We start from the raw sequence: 24,693 nt of genomic DNA, 5'->3' as shown, positions 1-24,693 counted from the left end.
AGCGCAGTCCTGCATCAGTGAAGGGCGGCTTCTGGACTGCCGGCCCAGGTCGTTCAGGATAGGTGCGATCCCCCAACAGAGTCACAGAATGACATGTACCCAATACATTTTCCAGGCGAGACTCGGGTCATGTCGAACGCCCATGGAATGATCACTAGATGATACCGAGGAGTTCGGGCAGGTCCGTGGGCGCTCCTCACATTACCCTCTCGTCACAAAGGCTAGTATATGAATCTCCATGTCCATTTAACGCGTTCCTGAGCCCGGGACACATGTACTCGCCTGTTAGCGTCCAGAAATAATACGTGTCAACAGTGAATGTCGGAAGTGTGACCTCGTGCATCGTCCGTTGAGCATCATTGTTCACAGGAAGGGAAAGGTTCCCAACCGCCTTACGATAGGGCGGGGTTTGCTCTTGCACCGAGGGCGTGAGAAGTATGACAACATGATCCGATCGGGTCTTAGCAATTCGACAAAGCCATGTGTTACTAGACTGATCGACAATATGATAGTGGGTGAGGCTGACATCTCGTGAGGTTGGGATCCCAACTCGATCGCCACGGCGAACGCGTGGCATCTTGCAGCTGGTTGCTTCAGACGCTCCAGGATCGAGCGACAGCCGTAGACATTATGAGAGATGGACTGGTCGGAGTATTCGGACACTCGCCGAGTACACTCTCGGGCTGGCTTCGTGAATTCAGATCAACTGATCTCCGATGACCCGAAGGGGCTTATATGCAATGTCCTCGAACTTGAGCCACCAAAGCAAGAGGAGGAGAATGGCAGAAGAAGCATGGATTGACACTGACGAAGAAAAGAACCCTAGCCAGAGCCTGTCCAATAAGGGAATTCAAGCGATTCCCGGTAAAATTGCCCCATCGGGACTCCCTTCAGTGACCTCGGGAACCCCAGCATGCCTTCGCGCTGGCAACCCCACCACCAGCCCACTTCTTTCTTCTGCGTCTTCTCCAACTTAGACCGTTGTCGTGGCTAAATAATGCGCTCATGATTCAATCCAGACCCATCACCTGGTCATTCGGACCCTCTCCGGCGGCCTCACGCGATGGAGCTGTGTCGCTGGATCATTTCCCAAAGTATATATACTGGGTGCTGGGCAGCCCCTGGACCCCATCCCCATCTCTGATCTGAATTCAACCGGCGGCAAGTCAAATCGGAAGACCGAGAGGAGGCCATCGGTCATGTCTCTGGCTCAGAATCAATACATCATCCAGCTCCCCTCCACGCCGACGATATACCGAGCACCAGAGCCCCGAATAATTGCACAGCAATGGCTTACAAATCTAGAGGCTCTGTTAAGAGCCAGTGACTTCTCCAAGCTATCACAGCTCTTCCACGAGGAGTCGTGGTGGCGTGATATATTATGTCTGACTTGGGACATTCGCACCATTCAGAATCTCAGCGGAATCCAAGAGTTCCTGACTCAAAACCAGCCTCGTGCCCAGCTTTCGGCCTTCCGCCTCCAGCATGAGGGCAAGTGCCAGGCAAAACTGGAATCCCCTGCTCCAGGGCTAACCTGGATCTCGTCAATGTTCTTCTTCGAGACAGCCAGCGGACGCGGGTCTGGTGTCATTCGTCTCACCCAGGACAATGCGCGTGTTTGGAGGGCTTATGCAACCTATACCTCTCTGCAAGAGTTGAAGAACATGGAGGAGCCGCTTGGTGCGAGAAGAGCCTATGGTACAACTGAAACAATGCCTGGGGGTTTGAGCCAAGGGACTTGGATTGAGAGACGGAAACGACAGGTTCTCTTCAACGACGAGGAGCCCGCAGCTCTCATTGTCGGTGCTGGTGAGTATTCCTTTTCCAGAGAAGTCCGCACTCGCTTACCAGCCGTATAGGCCAGGCAGGTCTGAATCTGGGTGCTCGACTTCAGTCCCTCGGTGTCCCCTCCCTGATCGTTGACCGACATGAGAGGATTGGAGATAATTGGAGGAGCCGCTACAGGGTATGTCCATCTATGAAGGGAAGCCGCCACATAAGCACCTGTCTAACACTCTACAAGACTCTCGTCACCCACGACCCTGTTGAATTCACACACATGGCTTATCTCCCGTTCCCGAAGAACTGGCCCGAGTTCACACCTAAGGATAAACTCGGCGACTGGTTCGAAGCTTACGCTAGCATCATGGAACTTAATGTGTGGCTCAAGACTAGCGTCAAGGCCGCTACATACGATGACGAAAAGCAACAATGGGCTGTAACCGTAACCCAATGCGACGGCACCGAGCGCATCTTGCGTCCTCGACATCTCATCTGGTGTACCGGCCACTCAGGTGAGCCTCTTGTTCCAACCTTCCCAGAGCAAGAGAAATTCAAGGGGAAAATCTACCACGCAATCCGGCACACCGATGCATCTCAACACAAGGTCAAGGGTAAGAAGGTCGTCGTCATCGGCACAGGAAATAGCGGGCACGATATCGCCCAGAACTTCTATGAGAACGGCGCAGACGTAACCATGCTCCAGCGACGTGGTACATACGTGATCACTGCCGACAAGGGAATCTTCATGATGCATGAAGGTCTCCACGAGGAGAATGGGTACGTCCCTTCGCGCCTTTTGTCCTCATCTATCAGTCCCATCGTCCCACATTACTGACTCAGTTGACTGTAGACCCCCAACCGAAGAAGCCGACATAGTCGCCGAATCCCTCCCCTATCCCGTCCGCTTCGCCCTAGACGTTCACTTCACGAAACGCGTCTACGAAGCTGAGAAGGACATAATGGAGGGTCTCAAACGCGCTGGTTTCGCTATCGACCACGGAATCGACGGTGCAGGCATCTCCCGCGCCTACATGACCCGCGGCGGAGGGTACTACATCGACGTCGGCTGCAGCCAGCTCATTGCAGCGGGCAAGGTGAAAGTCAAGCGTAGTCCAGACGGGATCTCGAAGTTCACCGAGCGCGGGCTTATTTTGAAAGATGGCAGCGAGCTTGAGAGTGATATCGTCGTTCTTGCAACGGGATACGATAATATGAGGACGACTGTGCGGAAGACGCTGGGTGACAAGGTGGCGGATCGGTGCAAGGATGTTTGGGATTTGGACGGGGAGGGGGAGTTGAATGCTGTGAGTTTCTTCTTTGCTATTTCCAATTTGTATTTTTTAGAGGTGTGCAGGGAACTAATGAAGATTTCTTTAGATGTGGCGGCCAAGTGGCCACCCCGGATTCTGGTACATGGGAGGCAACCTCGCCTTGTGCCGAATCTACTCTAAGTTCTTAGCGTTGCAGATCAAAGCGATCGAGGCCGGGTTGGTGTCCCAGTGAGATTCGCCCTGTAAGTGGGTTCGTGACGAAGAGTAGAAAACTACAGCTGCCTGCAGTATCAAGATCGAATTGCAATATAGAGAACACAAAGACCTGCTGCAGTATAAGTAGGCAACATACAGCTCTATTTTCAGATTAATCTATTGCAAATCTCCAACAATCTAGCATTTCTGACCTCTTATCAAAGCTGTATGACGCTTTGGTTCCTAAACTCAGGGAGAATGTCGAGTCGACATTCTCGCTGCTGCTCAAACGCCCTTGCGCCGCCTTTTCGCGTCAGTCATACATATACATAACAAAATATCTTCCTAATACCCAAAAAAGGTCATATGTCCGATCATCAATCTACCATCAAGGTAGATTCGCCAATATATGAAGGAGGTCTTCAAAGAGTCAGGGTCCACTGGAAGTGCCCCCATGTTAATCATCAGTTTCTTCCACGCCGTCGTCGATGATCATCTCCACCTCTTTTACAGGATGAAGTAGCATCGGAGGTAGACACATTCGCCCCTCACCAGCAAGCTCTTCTTGTTCACCACCGTCGTTGTCGACCTTGTAACCCAGCCACCGCCTCCAGAGATTTGGCGAGAAACCGGCAGAGTAGAACCAAGTCGTGCCACGGAAATTATGCTCCCGATCCCCAAACACAGAAGTCCGCGCACCTCCCGAAGCCCCATTCCGCCCCGCATTGAAGACAGACTCAAGATACCGGGTGGGCCATTGACGGTCAATGTACACAGAATGGGGTACATAAACCGCCTTGAACCCGTGATGTAACGCGGTAGTGGCGGGCCACATTTCAGAGAACATTGTATGGCGCTTGAAAGTCGTCTCCCTGTGCATGGTGTGCAGCAACTTGCGCGAGAGGCGTGAGGCGGTAATGATCGCAGCTCGTCGTGGTGGTAAACCGTCCTCCCGATTATACCCCGTCACGTCATCCTTCAGGGGCCACGTCGTCCCTTCAGGATCGTAAAGAGGGTTGAACACAATCAGGTCGGCCTCCTCGCCGACGCCCCATTCGTACCGATCCTTCTCCATCGTGGTCTTGGGGATACCTTCACCCTCCGCCTCTAGGGTATCCTGCTCATTGGGGCGTAAGGGGCCCCAAACAAACTTATCACCTTGTTGTTGGGTAGGTTTTTCGCCATGTGTGAAGTCATGGCTAGACCCTGCACTCCACAGGTTGTTTGGGCTATTTGTGCCTATCTCTGTCTGCACACGGACCATTTGTCTGAAGTCCTCCCATGACCCGTGTATAGATGGAACATAGAATCGAGCGTTCCTTTCCCATAAGCCCCTCCGCGGCTGCTGGCGAGCCCAATCGACAACCTTGTCGAATAGGTGATACCAGTGGCCAGTATATCTCGCGTCCATTTCCCAGTTCCAGTAATAATCGTACTCAGGGTTCCGGTAAGCAAAGTACTGCATCGGCATGAAGGTACTGCGGTAAACGCCGTGAACGGATAAACCACGAGCCCACGTTTCCTCCAGCCCAGGGTATAAGAGCGCCATTTGTTGCTCAGACCAGAGAGTTCCCATCCCATGAAACTCCTCGGGGAGAGCCTCCTTGAGCACACGGTCGTAGGTATCGTCGTCGGCCCAGATCTGTAGATTTGTATCTCTGACATGGATGAGGAAATGAATTGTGTATTCGCCACCGGAGAGGAGGGACAGCTCAGAAACCAGAGAACGCAGGTACAAGATATCCTCTGGGGTGTATTGGAAATCATGCCATGTCCTGATAATTACGGCTGTCCGCGGTAAGCGGTCCTGTTTGCCTTCGGGAGTCGCTGTTGGGTTTTCTAATGTTTCAGTCGACACCTCTGGGTCGGGAGAGCCAACCATCATAGATACGAAAGGGTCCGTTTTAAAACGATGACTGTTGATTGCCATGCATCGATTCTGCGCAGCGGCCCAGCTCACTCGGCTGAAATCCACCGGAGGGAAATCATCCCAAATTCGCTCGGCACCTTCCCTATGGCCTTCCAGACCTGCACCTGTGCCACCTTTCCGTACGCTGTATCCCAAGCCATATGGACCAAGCCGTCCAAATCGATCGAAGCAAACGTCGTCTTGAATACCCAGCATCTCATTGGAGCCCAGCACAGCGTCTGGGAAGCCACGGGGAACGCCAGGGTAGGAGTGAACTAAAGGAATACGTAGGGTCTCATCTTCGTCCAAAAAACAGTCGCGCTTCACACCGTATTTTCCGGTATACTCCAGGGAAGTATACTCTGGATAAGGATTAAAAGCTGAACTTGTAAACTGCAAGGCCTGATCCCGTGACTGGGTCTCTGTTGTGCTTGAGTTGACATCTTTGTCTGAAGTAATGCCTTCGGGGTCATCGTTCGGGTACTCTGGCACATTTTCTTCTCGTGCAACCAATGTTCGAATGCCCCCATGGTACCGCTTTAGGAAAGGGAAGCTCTCCCATTGGGGCGGTCTTGATGGACCCTTGGGTAGCTCTAGAGGTGCTGACGAGGTTGACAAAGTGAGAGTAAATCGGAAGAGGGTTAGGATAAAAAGCAAAAGGGCAGCGAAAAGTGCAAAGCAGAGCCATCTCATGATTCGATGAGGGATGCGATAGAAGCCGATCGTGGCGCGTGTGCGCCGTGTCGTAGCTGCCGTATTCAGCATGGGATAGTATGAAGCTGCAGATGAAGAAGACGCTATCGAGTCATCGCCACTGTCCGATTCCAGTGAACTATGGCTCATGTTCCGATAATGGCAGTCCTGTCGAGAATATTGCTTCTCAATGTCTATCGTGTCGTTGCGGGTTCCCGGTAGGCCAGGTGAAGCGCCGTGCTCGGGCAAGCTTCCCCTCGTTTTGAACCTCATCTCGTGATGGTTGATGTAATGCCCATGGAGGGTAATGAGCCTGGGACGCGATCAAATGGAAAACATCAACGTCTTGTAGGTTTCGAAAAGATTGCAATGCTTAAAAGGGCGAAGTTTCAAGTTAGCTACTTCTCAGGGCCAGCATTCCAAGGTAAGCCTCACAGTACGTAATGATGGCCTCTCTTGAGGTAAATTATTGATGTGGTGGATAACTTGGACACCAAACAGGCGGAGGAGTACTGACGCCAAAAGGCGACCTCAACCGCGAGCGACGGTAATCGAAGAATAAATGGGAAATTATCACACTGGCAGGAGGAACTCAGCTTCTCATTCTTGAGAAAGACGTACTCATCATCAACAAAAGAGGGGCACAGCAACCTGAAGTCCCCTGCGAAAACGAACTGTTTGTCCTGCCCGTTGCCGGAGGGATGGCCACCACTTGTTCCCCCAGCGGGCCAAGCCGTCCCACGAGACCGATTGGCCATTTGCTGAGATGCCGAAGTGCCTATGGTCAAATTCCCCAAAGTCGCACTGGAAGAAAGCGTCAAGTGCTCTCGAGCCTACCGATCTCCTGACTTCGACAGCTTTGCGATGGTGAGCGAGAACCATGGCGACAGCAGGGCGACTCCTCCACTCTCCTCGCAGTAAAAGCACTATTCCAATATTGGTATAGTATTATTTCTGCCTGAGGCTTTCGTCCTGTGCTGTGGCTCAGGCTTGGATCACTCCATCACACAAACTCATGGAGAAGCTTTTCCTTCAAGCCACTCGCACTCTTCTCCCGCTTGACGGGAGCATGTCGAAGTATGCCACAAATGGTCGAACTTGATCCATGCTCACGAGATCAACCACAAAAGCAGGCGCTGGGTTTCAAAATAGCTTTGGGTTTCCTTCCGCAGGCATTCGTTCCTTGTGACTGACTCAACCAGCCTCAGTACATTTCCATTGATCAACGTCTGAATAATCCACGGCATGGCCTTGCACATCCGATCTGGTTTTGGTATTATCTTGCGCCTTGCAATAATCCAGTTCCGTGTCTGCGGACAAAGCCATTCCTTCTCGCCAATGAACCCTCGATGATGCTGCACTCCGCACCCTGGCCATCGAAGCCCCCACAGTTGCTCCGACGTCAGCTCATGATGTCCCGCAAAGCTTCGTTGCCCTTCCACATGTTCGATTGAGTCGCAAGACATCCCATTTACTTCCACCGCGAGGTTAAAGCGCCTAGAACTCAATATGCAGGTCGCCTTAAACCATGCAACCGGCATCTACCTTCATCCTGCTGACGCCTCTGGGTGCTGCCCGAGATGTGCATTCCCACGTCCAAGCCGCCAGAAAGGAACAAAGCATGTTTCGAACTAAGCGGCATTGCCAATTTGCAGTGCGATGTGATTGGATTGGACGTATGCCGTCTCTCAATATGTTCAAGTTCAAGGGTTACCCAGGTGGGCGGCCTGATCTTCCACCACACCCATCTCTGCCCACATGGATTTGAAAAAGGGCTCTGGAGAATCAAACGCCCTTCGGGGTGAAAGCGTCCAGCTTCATTACCCCAGCTACCAACCCTAACATTTGGAAATGGTTCGTCCCGGCCCCGACACTTTCGTACGACTGCACAAATCCCAAACTCACTGTACCCTAGGCAAGCGGCTATCTCCTCTTATCCCACCCAGAGCAAGAGGATTTCCCTCTTGCCCTCTTTTCCCTCTTCCGCGCCCAGCTCGTCCTTGTTTTGCTCCTTCCCCTCGCCCTATACCTCATAAACTCGGTGCGCAAAGACTACCATGCGTTCCTCGCCCTTGGGCCCGGCGGTACACCTTCAACCCCAGCAGGGTATATTCGAATCTGTATCCTCCGCCTCGTCACACTCCGCGACCCTTTTGCACCCCCTTCCATCCCGCCAACGCTCAGTCCAAAACACGGCGTCTTATCCCGTACCACCCTCCCAGCACGTTCCGGTCCACGCCCCACTACAGTAGGGATCGCGCCACAGCGCCAAATGACGCAGAAAGCCGAAGCATCGATGTACGAGGCTCTCACAACAGAAATCCGCCGTCTCGCCAACACCCATCCAAGGGCACTATACATGGCAACCTCATGCTTCGAAAAACATAACACAGGAATGTTCTGTCGTATCACGGACCCAACCACGAGTCCCAGCCCCACCGACACAAACCCCACCCTCCACCCGGAATTGCAATCCCACAAACACCGTATCACCTGCAATGGCGAGGTGTGCCATTCCCACCCCAGCGACGGAAGCCTCCATCTCACGCTCCACCCCGCGGATGTGCGACTTGTTCTCGAGCGTGGCTGGGGAGAACGACACCCATTGGCAAGAGATGATTGGTGGTGGGTTACCAGATTCGTGCCCCCGGGATTCGTCATGATATATGCGCCGCGGGGTGAAGACGAGCTGGAATGTGTTCTTGAGATCATCCGGGCTGCAGTATGGTGGGTTGGCGGGAAGGAGTTGCGATGAAATCGAGTCGAGCAATAGTTACACCTCTTCGTGATGGGGGTTGGATTGAGGTTATGAGAGAGCGGACGATTCACGATGAAGACGAGTGACGAAGGCCACGGTAATTTGTCTAGAATGTTTGCGTGCCATGGTTGTTTTTAAGCAAGCATACGCTTTAAATTCAATGGTTAAAACCCGGAAGACAAGAGCAAAAAAAAAATAGTGTATCTAATTCAATGGTACTGAAGAGAATTCTACATTTTCGAGGAACCACAGCCCATAACCCAAGCTTGCTGAACACATGTGCCGTCTAACGACCAGAGTCCTTCCTTGTATCATGTAGTGCGATGCTGAGGTCGAACTTTCGATAATCATGCGTATTTAACGTCGAAAGATGAAAAGAGAGAGATAGGAAAGAAATGTGGGCGAATTGGAAAGGATGAGGGCGATTGTTTTGAGGCGCAAAGGATAATCGTACGGGTGGCGCCAGGATTGGAGAGAAAAAGGAAAACTAATAGCATAGAGGAAATAAAGAGCCGTTAGGAAACATACAAGCACCACCGAGTAGCACATCTCTTCCCTATACGAGGTGTCTGTCGGCCCCCCAGTTCCCCATCCATCATCCCCAACTCCCAGTCAAAAGTTCAGGTATCTATTCACTCATCACAGTAGGCTGCCGCAGTTAATCGCGGCCAGTCTTCCGCAGCGTCTCAGCGAGCCATTCAAGACCCTCGTACAGACCATCACCGGTCGTAGCGCAGGTAGATTGAATGAACTATTGCAGACATGTCAGCCAATCACTTAATAGCACAACCCCAGAATGGCTCAGCTTACCCAGGGACGACGAACGAGGCTCTGGAGACCGAGCTGCTGGGTGATTTCAGCGGGGCTCATAGCGTTCTAGAAGTAAGGTTCAGGTCAGTATCCGGTCGAGAGCGTCATCGATAGACTGTGGGTGTGCGTACCGGCAAATCTTGTTTGTTGGCGAAGACAAGGAGAAGGGCATCACGGAGTTCATCCTCGTTCAACATGCGCTGCAATTCCTCCCGGGCCTCAACGATACGGTCGCGATCGTTACTGTCGACGACGAAGATGATACCCTGTGTGTTCTGGAAATAGTGTCTCCAGAGAGGACGGATCTTGTCCTGACCACCGACGTCCCACACGGTAAATTGAATGTTCTTGTACTCAACAGTCTCAACGTTGAAACCTGCAAACAGCCAACCCCAATTAGCGTTTCACATTATTCGGGAGCGCACAGATATAATTGAACCAGCAACGGAGCCATATGGCTTGGTGATACGCAAGGGAAGGAGACGACAGACCAATTGTGGGAATGGTGGTGACAATTTCACCAAGCTTGAGCTTGTACAGGATAGTGGTCTTTCCGGCAGCATCGAGACCGACCATCAGGATTCGCATCTCCTTCTTACCCCATAGCCTGTCGAACAGTCTCGAAATGGCAATACCCATGTTGGCGGTGGCGAAAGCAGGTTCTCAAAGTCTAGAGAAAGGGCGGCGTTAGATCAATCGATAATCCGAAAACTCAGAGCCAGGATTTCCGAAGCGAGTGCGGTTGGGAGTCCGATGATGAAAGGTGAGAAGAGAGAGCCAGGGCCGGCGCAGCTGGGAGGAATGGGGGATGAAAAGGCGGATGGAGGGCGTGAGGTGGTCACGCCAGGAGACCACCGTGTGGGAATCAGGGGTGAACCGATCTCCATCGGGCTCGACGAAGTGGCGAAAGCACGAGGAAAAATTTCGAGCAGTAGGAAAACGACAGGGAGCGACTTACCAGTAAGATAGGCGTTGGAGGGGGAAGACGTGAGGATGATGAAACGGTTGGACAGGTCAAACAGCAGGACTGGACTCTGTTTTGTCGAGGTGTGGAATTTTTGGGTGCCAGAAATGCCAGGTCGAGAAATTCAGCCGCCGGCGTAGCTTCCGTCACTCAGCAACAATAATGCTGAACGACGAATTGGGAGACGGAGCAGCCTCGTGCTGGAACAAAGAGAGAACCTGATCAAATAGCTATCGGAGGAGGCTGGAAACAGTACTTAAACCCCTGGTACCCCGGAATAATTGACTGCTCTTCATTGCTCGGCTCCCCTCCTTATTTATCTTTCCTTTTTCCAACGTCTCTGCCTACCAAGAAGAGGACACGGTGTTTCCCCTCGATGGGCCAGTCACCACTGGTTCCAGGAGTGACGCCCATTGATCCCTCAAGTGGCCTCCAGAAAGGGCCCAGATACGAGCCGTTCTTTCAGCTCCGATAATAGGCTCCCACTGGTTGTCTTTCAATTCCCGATCCCGTTGGATCGACTCGAATGGCTCCCGCCGAGATGCCTGTCTCGTGCTCTCAACACCACAACCTATTTGAGACAGCTTGCGTCAATGCTTACAGTAATCCATGTTAAATATTCACCTCGTGCTGCAAAGGGCCACGTCTCGTGATATTCCTCTATAAGGAAATGTTCAAAATCTCCAGTACATTGAAAAAATTTTCGACCCATGTGAAAATCATCTCGTCATGTGATCTGCCATCTGGTGGCCAGGCCTGAGCCATCAGTGCGGATCATGAAGGACAAGGGAAAGGAGAAAAATAATGCCTTGCTCACAGGAAATTCAGCTGCCTAATCACAATTATATCCTCGAAGATAGATGCCGAACCCGGCGAGTCAGTAAACATACAATGAGTCACCGCGTCAATGGTCACCTTGAACCTGACGAAAGAATGCTCTCTGGCATCTTCTGCATGAAACCATACAATCATATCCGAAAGCGGAGGCTTCATTACCGGACTCATCGCGATGCTCATCGCAAAACCCAAAATCATCTGTGCCGAACATTCACGACGGAGTATTTGAATCCGCATTGATATTTCCTTGGCGACCAAAGAGAATGCCCTGGGATTTGCGGAAGTATGTTCGAAACATGGACCGATATATCGTCTTCCCCTCGACGGTGTCGCTGATGTACCCAAAGAGGGCGAGTAACACGATGGATAACACCGTAATCACCGTAAAACTCACCCAGTATTCAACTTGGGTGTACACTCCTTTGACTCCCTCGAGCTCAGTTGAGAAATAACCGGTCATCAGACTCACAGGAAGGAATAGGATGGTAACTTTTGCCAACAGAATCGTTATCCTCGTCAGTTTCTCGACGGCTTGGGAGTCTTTAAGGGCGATCAAGTTGAAGTTCTGCATAGATATTGTTAGCACTAAGTTCTGAGAGCAAGGAGACAACGGCAACGCACAAGAAATGTAAGAGATTCTTTCTCTGTCAAGCAACTGTCGATCTCAGATAGACAATAGAGTTTGATCCGATCCAGCAATCTCTCAAATCGAGCCACAGCAGGCGGGCTTAAACGAACACCAACAGACGTTTCTGGAGCACTTGAGCTACTCTTACCACTCTGCAGGGTCATTTGCCGTAGTTCGTGAATCTCGATATCAGTGAATGTATGCCCAAACGGGAGCTTGGGCTGATTGGAGCGGGCCTCATCATGAAGCAGCCGCTGTCTCTGAAGGATTCTTGTCATTATGAGTTCGTAGCTTTGGTAAAGGCGCTTGAGCACAGCAAGTTGCCTTCCCAACCAATGCAGCTCATCAATCAAGCCAACCACGGGTTTATTCAGCATGCTAGATCTCTGTGTCTGAGTTAATGTGTGTTCCCCATTCAAAAGAAGCGATCATACCAAGCGATCAAGAGCCACTCCATATGCATGTTCACGTTTTGCAACTAGCCCGTAACTAGAAACCCAGTCGTCAAATATGTAGAAAAAGAGAAGGCTTGGACCGTCATCCTGTTTTATACTTGAGAGGTCAGGGCCTGTGTCGTGGAATGGTCGGACTCTGATCGTGACAAGGGAGTCGTGTTCGGAAGATGCAGAATGTTGTTTAGATACGCCTGCAAAGATCAACTGTATATTTCTGCGGGATACTGCGGTAACGGCTTTCATCTCGGTTTCCGATGGCTTTGCCGACTCAGAAAATGGATTCTCCTGTATTGAAACAACAGTCCCTACAAAAAGTCAACAAGAGATATACGCCAGAAAGCATCAACAACATACCGTCATCAAATAGCATAAGCCATGACCATAGCCGCCTTCCATTTGGCAGTCCCTCTCCATTTGGCATGTCGAAGTGGGGAATTACATAGAGAGAATTGTACCCAATACAGGTATCTGGCCGACATGTCAGCCGAGGCTTCATAGGACGCTGAGAAGCATGACATACATTTAGGGCCATAATCAGTGGAGCAAAAATGCCATATCTGATCAACCACGTGGCCGAACGTGAGGTTCCCGAACGAGGCTGCAGCATGGACTTCTTCGGGACTTGGCAAATCTTTCAAGGCAAGGCCATCTTCGAGGTCTCCGTATAGTTGGGCACGAGCCGGTTGAGGACTACTTCTGGAGTGGATGCTCTTCCTTGGGGGTTGAGTCGGAGCTACCGGCTTTGACGGCCGGCGGACTACGGGATCGGTGCACATCATTCCCTGCAGTCGTTCCGAAACACCATAGTAGCTCGTAATAGTCTTTAACTGTCAGACGAGTAATTAGAGCAGTGGTATCCAATCTATCACACCTTAATCAAGCCCTTTTGTAGTTCCGGAGTCCATATATTGCTTTAAACGTTCAGCTATTCGAAATCAACAGACATTGTGCAAAACTTACATCCATCGCGTCCCGAAACGGGTTGGTTTCTGCAAGTAAATCAGTTCTGGATCAGGTAGTGAGATGGGGACGTTGCTGGATGGATACATTGTGGGTCAACAAGGCCGTTATATCATCCTGCTCGAGATTCACAGCGCACCAAGCGTCTTCGTTGCCAAAATCCAACACAAAGTTCCGAGTCTGGGCATTGCGTAACAATGCCAGTTGGCTCCGGAAGTGTAGCTCCTCATCAATGTTGCAAAATCTTTGAGGAATATTCGAGTTTCCTGGAAAGCTGGAGTAATACTCCTGGGCTGTCATCAAGCTGCGTACTGGCGAAGGCTCCGACATGCTGACGAGTCCCCACTTTTTGGGCGAGATGCATGCCAACCCTGATAGTCTGAAAGAACCGGATCCTTATGAGTGCAGCAAGAGGAGGAACAGAGCATGGGCGGCAAAGAGATAAATTAAGTCTTAAAGGGTTGACCGGGGATCAGGGATGGTGATGGAAACCAGTCCACATCAGATCAGCTGCTGGGGAGAAATGACCGCGGTCATTCGAGCGCCCGACGCAGAGCCTCTCGACCCTCAAGCCAGACTCAAAACATCCTTATCGCGAGCCTAATGCCTGATGAATAGCAGTGCTCCCGCGACGCACGGTCTACTGCTTCAGCCCAGTCTTTCACCCCCAGAACGTACTCGAAACTCTTTCTGGAGCAATGGAAAGTGTTTACTCCGAGAACCAGGAACCATTCATTCGGGGCCACCCAAGTGGTTGACCAAGGAGGGTCACGTGTATCGGTCTTGGCGATGACGCAGGACAGCCAGGGATCACCAACCAGCTGCTCGATGATCCTTCAAACAGCGAGACCAAAAGCTCCGATACAGCACCTGAGTTTCTCGGATAAATACTGCGTCCCACAATGGCCGGACCGAATGGTTCTAAACTGACCCTAGTCCGCCCGGCTACCTCATGTACAGAGTGCCAACGGCGAAAACAAAAGGCAAGTAAACGCCCTAAAGAAGTCCTCGATTCAGTACAGCCCAGTCTGACGCCTTGATGAACAGTGTAGCCGGCAATGGCCTTGCAGTCATTGCCAGGCGAGAAAATTGCGCACCTATGTAAATACGCCCCGAAGAAGGCTGCAAGGGCAGCCAGTAGTTCGGCGGTTCGCAGAACAAGGTCTACATTGCATTGATCTCTCTCCCTCACTTGAAGCTCATGGGTGGGCAGATCACCGGAGATTCGTCAACGCCCTGACGACGGTTTTAAAAGGGAGATTCCCCGGGATATTTGGTATGCCGGGCATATCGCTTTAGATCATGGTGATCTTCGACTGCTAGGGTACCTGTCGGATCCTCAAGACGGGTCCCAGAGAGTTGGCGTATGTTCTCCAGACTGATAAGGCATTTGTGTAAGGGCCTAACTAGATTCACAGAATCAGGCTACGATTCTGTCGGATCGTCAAGCCACTCCATCCAGCGAAATAGAGAGTGCTCTACATGCTATTCCCCCGAAGCCCTACGCAGGTACGTCTCCTGTTGAGCAGTGCAGTTTGATGCCCTATTTATTAGTTTATTGTTTTTTAGATATCCTCGTACAGCACTTTCTTAACAACACGAATTATCAGTACTATGCTCTCTACCCCCCCTGCTTTTATGCATGACTATTCTACTTGGTGGTCTGGAAAAGCGAAGCGTCTGCCGCTTTCGCCAGAGTTTACGTGCTTATTACTGCGTGTTCTCGCATGCTCTGCACCTTACCTTGATGATGACACACGGCAAAAACTCGAATATGAGTTGGGAAAAAGCATTGACCATCTCTCTGTGCTCTATCACAGTAGGGCGAAACAATTGAGTAGTGCTATAGCTCCCGGTAAAGGTGGCTTATGGCAAGTACAGCAGTTGTTCCTTACAGCACAGTGGTACAAAACAGAAGCACGTTTCGTGGAGTCATGGCATGCCCTAAGTACTGCTATTCACGAAGCTCAAGAACAAGGTACGTCACTTCATTCATGTAATCACATCATATTGGACCGGCTCCAATTCTGTCAACTGAAATACCCCAAAAGGTATGCATCGGGTTACCTCAAACGCTAAATTCTCCGACTTTGACCGGGAGATGAGGAGGAGACTTTGGTGCATTTTGTACGCCTGGGATTGGTACATCATCTCTCCCACTTTTCCCAATCTCGTCCTAATATCTCAAGGCAAATGTCTTTACTCCTATCCCGCCCGTTTATAGTCAGCAGCAGTTGCTGCAATTTTCAACTGCCAAGCATGGAACTGGAATTAGTCGACTCCCATCCAGGGGCCCCTTCCCCAATAGCCCACATGGCCTTGCAATGCCAGCTTGGCCTTTCGATAACGAAGATACCAGGTGTAATGAGCGGAGTCATATCTCCAAATCAAGCAATGTCTATCCAACAAGAAACTGAAAAGTGGTTCGATTCCTTTCCTTCTGCCTATGCTATTTTGGATCCTGATACCCGATGGGATGCTACCCACCATTTTCTCAAGCTGCAACGCTTTCAACTACACATCATCGGATATATGATGATGCTGATGCCACTGAAACAATGCCTCACAAAACATTTCAACACCAACAGCTCGAGCATGGAAAAGGGACTTCGAATGACCGCCGTCGAAAATGCCTTGAAGCTGCTTCGAGCTTGTGATGACCTACTGAGGCATATATTACCAATGAATGCCAAGTTCCATTTTGCGCCATTCCTCATGTTTGACACAACCGCCTTATTATGCTCGGCAATACTACATGATGAAGATGGCAGTCTTCCTCAACGCGACAAAATACTGGAAGCAATCCCGAGAACCCTTAGTGAGCTTGCCCGGCAATCAGAGCGCGCTAAAACTGGGATGGTCTGTTACACGGCCCTGAAGAAGCTCGCTGCTTTTCTCCCATCGAGTTCCGCGGACTCAGTATCTTCGGACTCCAAATCTCAGAGCTCGAATGGGGCATCTTCGACTCTGCGTGCTTGGCTAGGAAGTTCAGACCCTTTATCTTGCTTTCCAACATCCGGATCTCCATCGAAGCTATATGATCATGGGCTGTCTACCACTCCGCCTTCGGATCTTTTTCCTTCAGATCCGGTTGATGGTTATGCCGGACTGGCTGATCTATCCACCGTAGACCTGGGCGAGTTGGGCGAGATCTGGGACTGGGGACATCTTGAGATCGACTTTCCTCCTGGGACATTCATTTAATTGTTCCCAATTGCAACACCCTTAAGGGAGGACGCTTCGATATACTGAGCATGGAGGTTCAAAGTCGTCGCCAAAGTTCAATACATGACCTATATCCATACATATTCATATTTAAATAACGTCGCCGTGTAGTCCTGTTGTTGACTCGCTCCTCAGTCTCTACTCCCTCGTGGCTGACCTAAGATCTGCGATGGCTCAGATGGGCTGGTCACGCCCACTGGTGGTTGGGTGGGTTGGTCGGGTTGGTTGGCAACCCGAAAAAGAACGATTAGTCATGGAAAAGCGATAACGTATTTCCCAACCGAGCGGATCACCCAACCGAGCGGATCACCTCCTCGATTTCGGTCGCGCTTTTAGAACTTGAATCGATTCTCAACCACCAACCAACGCCGATATAGATTAAAATTAGGTAACTAAAGGAGCAGGACATCTAGTTCTAATATGGCCCTGAATATTACAGTTTGAACAGGTTGGTGGAGCGTGTCTTGGCGTCTTAGAAGGTTGAGCTGCAGACATTGTTGAAGACCCCCCTACCTCACATTCTTGATCATTTCTCAACACCATGAGGTCCCTACCTTCCTGTATCGATAGGCCTTCATTATTAGGTATCTGGCGTTTAGACTGGCGCCTTTTCTGCCTCGCCTTCTTATTTTCCGCGCGGAGCTTGTGGTTTTCCTAGGCTAGATAGGCAGCGTTGTATAGAGCTATCTCGCAGCCTTTTAGAACTTGCTGTAAGGCCATTTTCGAAGGTGTTGGAGGACTTTAAGAACTATTTTTAAGTAATTTTTTAAGCAAAGATGCTTTTTTCTGTAGCTGGTGAACTGTATGAGATGTTGCTAGCGTTGAGGAGCTTATAAAGCCCCCATCACGGCTCCCAGGTGGAGTTGGTATAGCAAGCATGATATTCAACCTGTCAAGAACTCGCTCGGGGTCAAATGGCTGTATACTAGCTGCAGCGAAGCCGCTTTGAATGTTTTGAGGCGTAAAAACAGTTGTACGGGCCATGGGATAGGCCTTTAGGAAGTTGAATTTGTCAATATGGTGGAACCCTAAGCGCATTCTTGATTCAACTAAACCATTATATATAGACTTCAAAGGACCAAAGCAACCAACATTGAGAGGCTGTAGAAGATGTGATAAATAAGGAGGCATGTAAATAGCTATAATATTGTTTTTGCTGCAGATTTTATCAAAGACAGGTATAAGATGACTTCCATGGCCGTCTAATATAAGCAATTGATATCGGCCAACTATACAGCTACTGGTTGCAGGAATAAAAACCTTTTAAAGCCACTGGAGGCCTATCTTATCTGTAGTCTAACTATTAGGACTTAATTCAATCTTCTAGTCTGTTGGCAAGGCAAGTTCTTTATACTATCCCTTAATATGAACCTTTCCTTTGAAGATAATGCATGTAGGAACTGACCACCCCATTGAATTGATACTTTTGATTATTATCACCCACTCACGATTCCCAGGTTGAATAAGGTGAGGTTTTCCAGGCATCTAAGATCTAGTAACTACCTTAGTAGTTACTATTTGACCCATAGCGAAGCCAGTTTCATCAAAGTTGTAGATATCTTTATCTAATATGCCATATTCAATCTGGACCTGCTGGAGTTGCTTAAACCACCCCTTTATAACCTTAGGATCCTTATATTTGGCTCGATTATAATCATACTTCCTTGTATATCGAGATTGGACTTCTTCATGGTATTAAATAAGGTTTGTGACCCAGTTCTTTCCAATAGATATAGATAGAGTTGCTATATCTGCTTGCAGGATAAGATTAGCTATTTTATGGACCTGCGCGTGCCTTGGGGGGACTCCACGTGTATCCTGAGATACTATCCAATTGATTAAATAGTCTTCTTGAAGCTAAGAAAGCCTGTAGCTATTTACGCGGAGTTCTACGCGAAAAGGTCGACCCTGAAGTTGTTTGTTGAGTATTGTATAGGGAACTTTAAAAGCCCTTGCTGCACAATGAATACCCTGAATTTCGGACTTTTTTAAAGCTTTGATAGCAAGTTGGATCCTACCCTCTTGCTCAACCAATTTTTGACGACTTTGACGCGCTTTTGGTGGCATGGTGGTGGTTTGAATTCAACGTGTTGAACGGCGCGTTGAAAATCGAGGAGGTGATCCGCTCGGTTGGGTGATCCGCTCGGTTGGGAAATACGTTAAGGTTAGGGCACCACTATACCAGGTTGGGTTAGCTTGGTCCAGCACCCACAAGCGGGGACCGATTTTCTGAGCCACCATCAAGCCGTCGAAGGCTCTTTTCCTCGCTGTCAAGCAACATTCAGCGCAGAGCCACACCATAAGGATTTTGAAAGAGGTTCTTTTGGAAGACTGTCAGCAACATGTCCAAGATCACAGTCGGTATGTTTCGACATCTACGTGCTGATGCCCGATCTTGAGTATCACCAACTAACAGATTTTTTCGCTTTGCTGCAGCCGGAGTGCGCCAGAATGTCGAGCAGCTGCTCGAGTACTCTACAAATGAGAAGAAGCGGAACTTCCTCGAGACCGTCGAGCTCCAGATCGGTCTGAAGAACTATGACCCCCAGCGTGACAAGCGTTTCTCCGGCACCATCAAGCTGCCCACCGTGCCTCGCCCCAACATGACCATCTGGTACGTTCGACCATCGAATTACAGCCTAGGTTATCATCAGTGAAGGAGAAGAGGAGGTGGATCATAATCAACAACGTGACTGACGATGGAGGATACAGTGTTCTTGGTGACCAGCACGATCTCGACCGTGCCAAGCACCACGGCATCGACGCCATGTCTGCCGATGACCTCAAGAAGCTGAACAAGAACAAGAAGCTCATCAAGAAGCTTGCTCGCAAGTACGATGCTTTCCTTGCTTCCGACGGTCTCATCAAGCAGATTCCTCGTCTATTGGGTCCCGGCCTTTCCAAGGGTATGTTCTTTTTGCTCTGTTAAAGCTGCCGGAGGTTATTTACAGTGTTTTGACTCGTTCTCTAGCTGGTAAATTCCCCACCCCCGTCTCCCACAACGAGGATATGTCCAGCAAGGTCACCGAGGTCAAGTCCACCATCAAGTTCCAGCTTAAGAAGGTGCTCTGCCTTGGTGTTGCCGTTGGCAACGTCGGCATGACCCAGGACGAGCTTGTCGCCAACATCATGTTGGCCATCAACTACCTGGTCTCTCTGCTTAAGAAGGGTTGGCAGAATGTTGGTTCCCTTGTCATCAAGGCTACCATGTCTCCCCCCAAGCGTCTCTACTAGATGCTATTTTTTCCCCATATGGAGACCAAAAAATCATATCTGTTGGGAACTTAGAAGTGGGATTATGTATGCATTAGTTAGCTGAAATGTAACTCACTCTTCGTTCCTAAAATTTTTATCCGAATGACTTATGAAACCTGTACAGCCTCAACCGGTATATTGTACAGCAACCTAGCGTCGTATGATACAGAGACTTGAAGCTTCCGCAGATCTATTGCATGCCCTGCATCAAATCCGTCTTATCCAGGATCATCCCCCGCATGCCGATAAACTCTCGCAGACTCTCCCATTCCTCCCCTTCCTCCTCACCGCGCATATAAACATCCTTGAACCCCCAGGCAACGGCAACCCTATCTAGCGCAGCACGTTCCTCTTCCCGCAGCCAGCGGTGTCGCAAAGGAACACCAGCAAGCCACACAACCCGCTCCATGTGGTCATTCGCCGTCGCGATGGCTAATAATCCGACTGATGACGTACCTCCGACATATGCAAGCGTGGCGGCGAATGCGATCGCCGTTGCCGTGCTCGGCTCCATTGTGTTCTGGAAAGTGGCGGCCCAGGAGGCGGCGGCGTAGCAGGCGGCGGGTGTAGTCGCGAGAATTCCGAGTGGTATGGCGGCCTTTTTGAAAATCTTTGCGCGGTGGAACGCGGTCGTGCAGAAGGTGTTATCAATGATCGCTAGAACGAGACCGAGGTCTCGTTGCTCAATCGCGACATCGAGAGCCATGTTTGCCAATTCAACGGGAACGGCACTGTTAATACTTTTCGGATTCGGACGGAGGTATTTGATCGGGATGGTGTTCTCTTCGGGGATTGATTTGTTGGCATACAGGTGGAAGATCTCCGGAAACCGTTCCGGACGTTTGAGTAGAGTATGAATCTTGACATAGAAAGTTAATGTTTCTGGCGAGAAGAATATTTTCTTGTCCGTCAGTAAATCATGGACAATCCGGCAGAGGCTGTCCGCTGACGACTGTTGCATAGTTTTTGTTGACTTGGACAGTTTCTTCGAGTTATTCTTCTCCTCGAGGCTAAGCAGAGATGATATTTCGTTATCCTCGGTCCTAGAGGCGCGATCCGGCCGCACAATGGCGTCGGCAACGTCCAGACAGTTTTGGAGAAGCTGTACCACTGCATCGTTGGATGGCACCGTCTGTGAATTTCGAAGCTCTGCGGAAGCCCTCTCAATCTCCCTCAAAGCCGTGTGAAGGTCGGGTGAAGCTGTTCGTTGAGGAAAAGTGGACGCGTATCGCTTTACAACCAAAGATAGTGTCAAATGAGTTCCGAAAGCTTTTTTCGACTGAAGCTGTGCAATTTGGCTGCGGGGTACTGTGGTGGTTGACCCGAGACCATGCGTTGAATGAGATCGATAGCAGAGGACGGGTGACGCAGACAGCTGGCAGAATTCACAAACGAGTACTCCAGTATTGGAGGGCCTTTGGCCTCTCAATGCAATTCTCCTCATTTGGAACGACTGTGGCCTCTGTCGCAATGCAGTACTCCAGCGGAGAAGGTCGTGCGCAACAATGGCCCTGAATGCGCGACGAGGCGGAGAATTACTGCCGCCTACTCACAGCACCGCCACATCTCTCAGCTTCTTGGTCCGTCATCATCTCTTGTCCTTCGACTCAACTACACGTTTCCTTCCTGTGATTACCTATTTTAGCTCTTTAAGCGTTCCTAACCAGGATATATGCCAGGCCCCCTCCAAGGGAACTCTTGCCTCTACACGATTGAGAGCAAACCCACGGTCTTCGTTGTCTCGTGACGTCCTCAGGCTTCAACATCACAACGTCCCTCCTCCGTCTGTCAGCCTCAGATAATGCCTCCACCACCTCCTCCGCCGCCGCCGCCGCCGCCGCCCGGTGGTGGTGCTCCCCCTCCCCCTCCCCCTCCAGGAGGCAGCCTCCCAGCGAGACCGTCGAAATCGGACGCAAAAGATAGGGTGAGCCTCGTGAGATGCCTTTGATGTTTCCCAAGGTCAAGCCACTGATTGCCTTTCGTAGAGCGCTTTACTCACAGATATCACAAAAGGTACGCGGCTGAAGAAAACCGTTACCAATGATAGATCTGCGCCGCAAATATCGGGTGGGGGAGTTAAATCATCCGGTCCCTCGTTGGGAGCCGCACCTCCTGTCCCCAAACCTGCTGGTGGGCTTGTTCCGCCGGTTCCTTCTGGGCAAGGAGCAAATCGATTGCGGAGTAACAGTGATACGGGCCCCGGAAGCGATGCCAGTTCGCCCGCTCCGGCCACTCAGCTTGCAGGCCTTTTTGCTGGGGGGATGCCAAAGTTGCGCAGTCGCGGGGGTGGTGTAGATACTGGTGCCAACCGGGAATCGTCCTCATATCTTTCGGATTCAGAGAGCGCTCGGGTGCCTATACCCCCCGCCGCGTCTGCTCCAAAGATCCCAGCAGCCCGTCCTCCACCACCCCCTTCCACGGAATCCCCACCCGCTCCGCCGGTAAATCCATTGGTTGCGAATCTGAGGAAACTTCCGCCGCGGCCAGGCTCAAGGCCGTCTTCCACGATCTCAAACTTTTCAACCAAATCAGCGCCTGAAACGCCCACACGCGCCCCTCCACCGTTACCAGGTTCATCAAAACCCCCAGTATCGTTGCGAAAACCCTCAGCTCCCGCTCCACCACCCCCTCCGCCTACCGCCGCCAGCCCAGCCGCACCTCCACCCCCTCCCCCACCTGCCGCAGCCGCGCCGCGGCCTCCTCCATCCGCACCGGCGCGGTCTACTCCTCCACCCCTCCCATCTGCTGCTCCAGCTCCGCCGCCACCGCCGAATGGTGCCTCTCCCGCGTCCTTGGCAATCCAAGCCGCTCGGAATGCACTTGGACACAGCAATCACACCCCTTCAGCACCCCCGCCTCCACCACCAGCGCCGCCAGCTTCGTCCGCCCCTTCGGCACCACCTCCACCTCCTCCCGCTGCGCCTTCATCTGGGCCTCCATCTCTTCCCGCTTCCGCTCCACCGAGTGAGCCACCATCCCGACCGTACTCCTACGACTCTCACCCAAGCCATCTTCCGGACCGTTCCAGCTTGCTTCCAAGCGCTTATACTCTCTCGAACGGCGGGCCGTCACCGGGATCAGGCGCTCTAAGCCCGCGCTCACATGGAATCAGCCGTGTAGAAGATACGCGGTTCAAGTTTCAGAATGAGGGACTACTACCAAAACCGCGACCATTTGTGGGAGGCGTGAAGCGCTATCGTGCTGGAAGGGGGAGTAGTGTGCCGTTAGATCTTAGCGCATTAGGCGGTTAGATTGGTAGGGATTGATACTGTAGCTTGAATTTCATAATGGTGGCTCTGAGTGTGAGCCCAATGACGAAACCAGTTTTCCTGCAGCTGTATAGTGTGCAGGATTCATAAGCACAGTCGTAAACCCTCGTGAACCCATTTTATACTACTTCAATTCCAATTCTCCAGATCCAGTGAATCTATCACGTGACCGCGTGGAGCTCCAGACCCGTGGAGAACTGGGAAGCATCAACACCAGTAACTTACGCATTAGATTTCCTCCAACACAAGGTGATAGCCTACAAGCAATTTCCTCCGTACTCCCATCAAAGGTGAGCTTTTTTCATCCGTTTCAACAAGCTCAGGAACCGAGGATCCACAACCATCGCCAAAGACGCACGCCAGGAGTGATCATTCGCAAGGATTTGAGAACTGCTTGGCCGTGAACTCCAGAGACGCGAACACGAGATCTCTGTCGAGCGCGTGATACCTAGGAATTAAAGGATCCTCGACGCGCAGCAGGGCTCCATTGAACTCGTTACCCTGTCTACTATCGCCGAACCCCTCCGTGATTCTAAGACGCCTCACAATGTCTATCAATTCCTACATCAATAGTATGGTTGCCACTGAGCCGATGCCGGACCGATATTCATATACTGACTATCCACCTTTGCTTACAGAGAAAGTCCTCATACTCACCGTCGACGGACGGACTCTCCTCGGAACGCTTCTCTCAACAGACCAACTCACAAATCTAGTCCTCCTAGACACAATAGAGCGAATCATTCGAACGCCCGACGACCCCGAGCCCAGTTCACAAATTGAGCACGGTCTCTACCTAATCCGAGGTGATAATGTGGTAGTATGCGGCGAAGTAGACGAGACAATTGACAAGGATATCGACTGGACAAAAGTAAAGGGTGAGGTGGTGCGCGGGACGAAGAATGCATGATTGAGGATTCTTCTCAACTAGTAATACGAGCTACTTTACGAGATCAGACCGGTCCGGTTATCAAACTTGGGCAGCCGATTGGAGTGATGGAGGGCTGTTACCGTGGTCGACCAGAGGCGCTTCCTCTTTCTGCACTTCGTTTCGTGGGATGGCGCACCGGCTCACGCCCGAGACGGAAGTTTTAGTCGCACATCGTTCGGCGAGAGGAAGGGGGTCCGTCCATGACAGACCAGCAAGACCGCGTCGGCGATTCCCCATGCATGTATGGATTGCACATGCAGCATTGTGAGATGGAAAAGAGGCTAGGGTATATACATGCATTCGAATTATACTAGGGTCTCCCGGGAAGTAAACTGATAGGGCTGTACCCGGGGCTTCTTTGCTATGGTTTCTTTATGCTGAGCAGTGACGTGGGGGTTAGATAGAAGCCATGGTAGAAGAAACTTATGCACCTGAGACTTTAGCAATCTTTGTGGGGCAAAATACAGTATGTTATCCTCTTGACACTCTTCTGTGTCCAGTTATTCTCAACCTCTCTTGAACCAAAGTGGTATCCCATCATGGGGCATTAACTGTTAAAGTCAAGCGGGAGAAGGGGGCTTTGAGTCTTGTTTGATGGCGACTGCTCAGTGCCCGCCCTGTCTTATACCATTGCAAGATGAGTTGGCGCTGGCCCAGGGGACGATCTAACCATCAGTGTTCTGTACAAATCCTTTTGATGCCTTTATCCTCTCGAATCCTCAGCACTAGGGATGGGCCGCCTCTTCAGACA

The 24,693-nt window shown here is 50.9% G+C and overlaps 10 protein-coding genes across 10 annotated transcripts; 6 read left to right on the top strand and 4 right to left on the bottom strand.

Annotated features, from left to right (window-relative positions):
• The first annotated feature begins 690 nt into the window (after positions 1 to 690).
• Positions 691 to 3,424, top strand: BJX67DRAFT_358959 (putative flavin-binding monooxygenase). Its single transcript, XM_071029612.1, has 5 exons — positions 691 to 1,809; positions 1,860 to 1,966; positions 2,024 to 2,559; positions 2,633 to 3,086; positions 3,160 to 3,424. The coding sequence occupies exons 1-5, from the start codon at positions 1,200 to 1,202 to the stop codon at positions 3,283 to 3,285; spliced, it is 1,833 nt and encodes a 610-aa protein (XP_070884430.1). The 5' UTR covers positions 691 to 1,199; the 3' UTR covers positions 3,286 to 3,424.
• Positions 3,425 to 6,699, bottom strand: BJX67DRAFT_358958 (DUF3405 domain-containing protein). Its single transcript, XM_071029611.1, has 2 exons — positions 6,286 to 6,699; positions 3,425 to 6,222 (listed from the first exon to the last, which is right to left on the bottom strand). The coding sequence occupies exon 2, from the start codon at positions 6,121 to 6,123 to the stop codon at positions 3,706 to 3,708; it is 2,418 nt and encodes an 805-aa protein (XP_070884429.1). The 5' UTR covers positions 6,124 to 6,222; positions 6,286 to 6,699; the 3' UTR covers positions 3,425 to 3,705.
• An 847-nt stretch (positions 6,700 to 7,546) lies between these two features.
• BJX67DRAFT_185804 (uncharacterized protein) lies at positions 7,547 to 8,785 on the top strand. The gene is made up of 2 exons (XM_071025247.1): positions 7,547 to 7,704; positions 7,766 to 8,785. The coding sequence occupies exons 1-2, from the start codon at positions 7,702 to 7,704 to the stop codon at positions 8,603 to 8,605; spliced, it is 843 nt and encodes a 280-aa protein (XP_070884428.1). The 5' UTR covers positions 7,547 to 7,701; the 3' UTR covers positions 8,606 to 8,785.
• A 481-nt stretch (positions 8,786 to 9,266) lies between these two features.
• Positions 9,267 to 10,057, bottom strand: arfA (putative ADP-ribosylation factor; the record flags this gene model as incomplete). The annotated part of the gene is made up of 4 exons (XM_071033329.1): positions 9,267 to 9,359; positions 9,419 to 9,484; positions 9,550 to 9,794; positions 9,910 to 10,057. 4 exons carry the CDS (start codon positions 10,055 to 10,057, stop codon positions 9,267 to 9,269), a joined length of 552 nt encoding a protein of 183 aa, XP_070884427.1.
• Positions 10,058 to 11,430: 1,373 nt separating this feature from the next.
• Positions 11,431 to 13,592, bottom strand: BJX67DRAFT_382932 (uncharacterized protein; the record flags this gene model as incomplete). Its single annotated transcript, XM_071033328.1, has 8 exons — positions 11,431 to 11,784; positions 11,841 to 12,233; positions 12,282 to 12,607; positions 12,657 to 12,770; positions 12,823 to 13,123; positions 13,174 to 13,213; positions 13,263 to 13,291; positions 13,350 to 13,592. 8 exons carry the CDS (start codon positions 13,590 to 13,592, stop codon positions 11,431 to 11,433), a joined length of 1,800 nt encoding a protein of 599 aa, XP_070884426.1.
• Positions 13,593 to 14,104: 512 nt separating this feature from the next.
• BJX67DRAFT_358917 (uncharacterized protein) lies at positions 14,105 to 16,839 on the top strand. Its single transcript, XM_071029610.1, has 6 exons — positions 14,105 to 14,424; positions 14,476 to 14,626; positions 14,681 to 14,771; positions 14,832 to 15,240; positions 15,314 to 15,404; positions 15,452 to 16,839. Exons 3-6 carry the CDS (start codon positions 14,745 to 14,747, stop codon positions 16,464 to 16,466), a joined length of 1,542 nt encoding a protein of 513 aa, XP_070884425.1. The 5' UTR covers positions 14,105 to 14,424; positions 14,476 to 14,626; positions 14,681 to 14,744; the 3' UTR covers positions 16,467 to 16,839.
• A 1,900-nt stretch (positions 16,840 to 18,739) lies between these two features.
• BJX67DRAFT_358905 (60S ribosomal protein uL1) lies at positions 18,740 to 19,815 on the top strand. The gene is made up of 4 exons (XM_071029609.1): positions 18,740 to 18,848; positions 18,924 to 19,101; positions 19,200 to 19,393; positions 19,459 to 19,815. Exons 1-4 carry the CDS (start codon positions 18,830 to 18,832, stop codon positions 19,719 to 19,721), a joined length of 654 nt encoding a protein of 217 aa, XP_070884424.1. The 5' UTR covers positions 18,740 to 18,829; the 3' UTR covers positions 19,722 to 19,815.
• Positions 19,816 to 21,228, bottom strand: BJX67DRAFT_358902 (uncharacterized protein). The gene has a single exon (XM_071029608.1). The coding sequence runs from the start codon at positions 21,184 to 21,186 to the stop codon at positions 19,933 to 19,935; it is 1,254 nt and encodes a 417-aa protein (XP_070884423.1). The 5' UTR covers positions 21,187 to 21,228; the 3' UTR covers positions 19,816 to 19,932.
• Positions 21,229 to 21,264: 36 nt separating this feature from the next.
• Positions 21,265 to 23,126, top strand: BJX67DRAFT_358901 (putative proline-rich, actin-associated protein Vrp1). The gene is made up of 2 exons (XM_071029607.1): positions 21,265 to 21,666; positions 21,728 to 23,126. The coding sequence occupies exons 1-2, from the start codon at positions 21,544 to 21,546 to the stop codon at positions 22,991 to 22,993; spliced, it is 1,389 nt and encodes a 462-aa protein (XP_070884422.1). The 5' UTR covers positions 21,265 to 21,543; the 3' UTR covers positions 22,994 to 23,126.
• A 107-nt stretch (positions 23,127 to 23,233) lies between these two features.
• BJX67DRAFT_358900 (U6 snRNA-associated Sm-like protein LSm8) lies at positions 23,234 to 24,449 on the top strand. The gene is made up of 2 exons (XM_071029606.1): positions 23,234 to 23,583; positions 23,650 to 24,449. The coding sequence occupies exons 1-2, from the start codon at positions 23,559 to 23,561 to the stop codon at positions 23,919 to 23,921; spliced, it is 297 nt and encodes a 98-aa protein (XP_070884421.1). The 5' UTR covers positions 23,234 to 23,558; the 3' UTR covers positions 23,922 to 24,449.
• The last annotated feature ends 244 nt before the right edge of the window (positions 24,450 to 24,693 follow it).

Source organism: Aspergillus lucknowensis (genome assembly GCF_044049455.1).
Source record: "Aspergillus lucknowensis strain CBS 449.75 chromosome Unknown BJX67scaffold_32, whole genome shotgun sequence".
Lineage (NCBI taxonomy): Eukaryota > Fungi > Ascomycota > Eurotiomycetes > Eurotiales > Aspergillaceae > Aspergillus > Aspergillus lucknowensis.
Note: the sequence above shows the minus strand (reverse complement) of the source record. Positions and strands in the feature narration are given on the sequence as shown.

Bases quoted from the DNA above. Each gene is read 5' to 3' on its own strand.
- BJX67DRAFT_358902 (XM_071029608.1), bottom strand. From the start codon at position 21,186: ATGAGGAGAATTGCATTGAGAGGCCAAAGGCCCTCCAATACTGGAGTA.
- BJX67DRAFT_358901 (XM_071029607.1), top strand. From the start codon at position 21,544: ATGCCTCCACCACCTCCTCCGCCGCCGCCGCCGCCGCCGCCCGGTGGT. The intron at 21,667-21,727 runs GTGAGCCTCGTG...TGCCTTTCGTAG, and splicing joins AATCGGACGCAAAAGATAGG to AGCGCTTTACTCACAGATAT.
- BJX67DRAFT_358959 (XM_071029612.1), top strand. From the start codon at position 1,200: ATGTCTCTGGCTCAGAATCAATACATCATCCAGCTCCCCTCCACGCCG. The intron at 1,810-1,859 runs GTGAGTATTCCT...CCAGCCGTATAG, and splicing joins AGCTCTCATTGTCGGTGCTG to GCCAGGCAGGTCTGAATCTG. The intron at 3,087-3,159 runs GTGAGTTTCTTC...AGATTTCTTTAG, and splicing joins GGGAGGGGGAGTTGAATGCT to ATGTGGCGGCCAAGTGGCCA.
- BJX67DRAFT_358900 (XM_071029606.1), top strand. From the start codon at position 23,559: ATGTCTATCAATTCCTACATCAATA. The intron at 23,584-23,649 runs GTATGGTTGCCA...CTTTGCTTACAG, and splicing joins TATCAATTCCTACATCAATA to AGAAAGTCCTCATACTCACC.
- BJX67DRAFT_358917 (XM_071029610.1), top strand. From the start codon at position 14,745: ATGCTATTCCCCCGAAGCCCTACGCAG. The intron at 15,241-15,313 runs GTACGTCACTTC...ATACCCCAAAAG, and splicing joins TCACGAAGCTCAAGAACAAG to GTATGCATCGGGTTACCTCA. The intron at 15,405-15,451 runs GTACATCATCTC...TAATATCTCAAG, and splicing joins ATTTTGTACGCCTGGGATTG to GCAAATGTCTTTACTCCTAT.
- BJX67DRAFT_358905 (XM_071029609.1), top strand. The intron at 19,102-19,199 runs GTACGTTCGACC...TGGAGGATACAG, and splicing joins CGCCCCAACATGACCATCTG to TGTTCTTGGTGACCAGCACG. The intron at 19,394-19,458 runs GTATGTTCTTTT...CTCGTTCTCTAG, and splicing joins GGGTCCCGGCCTTTCCAAGG to CTGGTAAATTCCCCACCCCC.
- BJX67DRAFT_358958 (XM_071029611.1), bottom strand. From the start codon at position 6,123: ATGAGGTTCAAAACGAGGGGAAGCTTGCCCGAGCACGGCGCTTCACCT.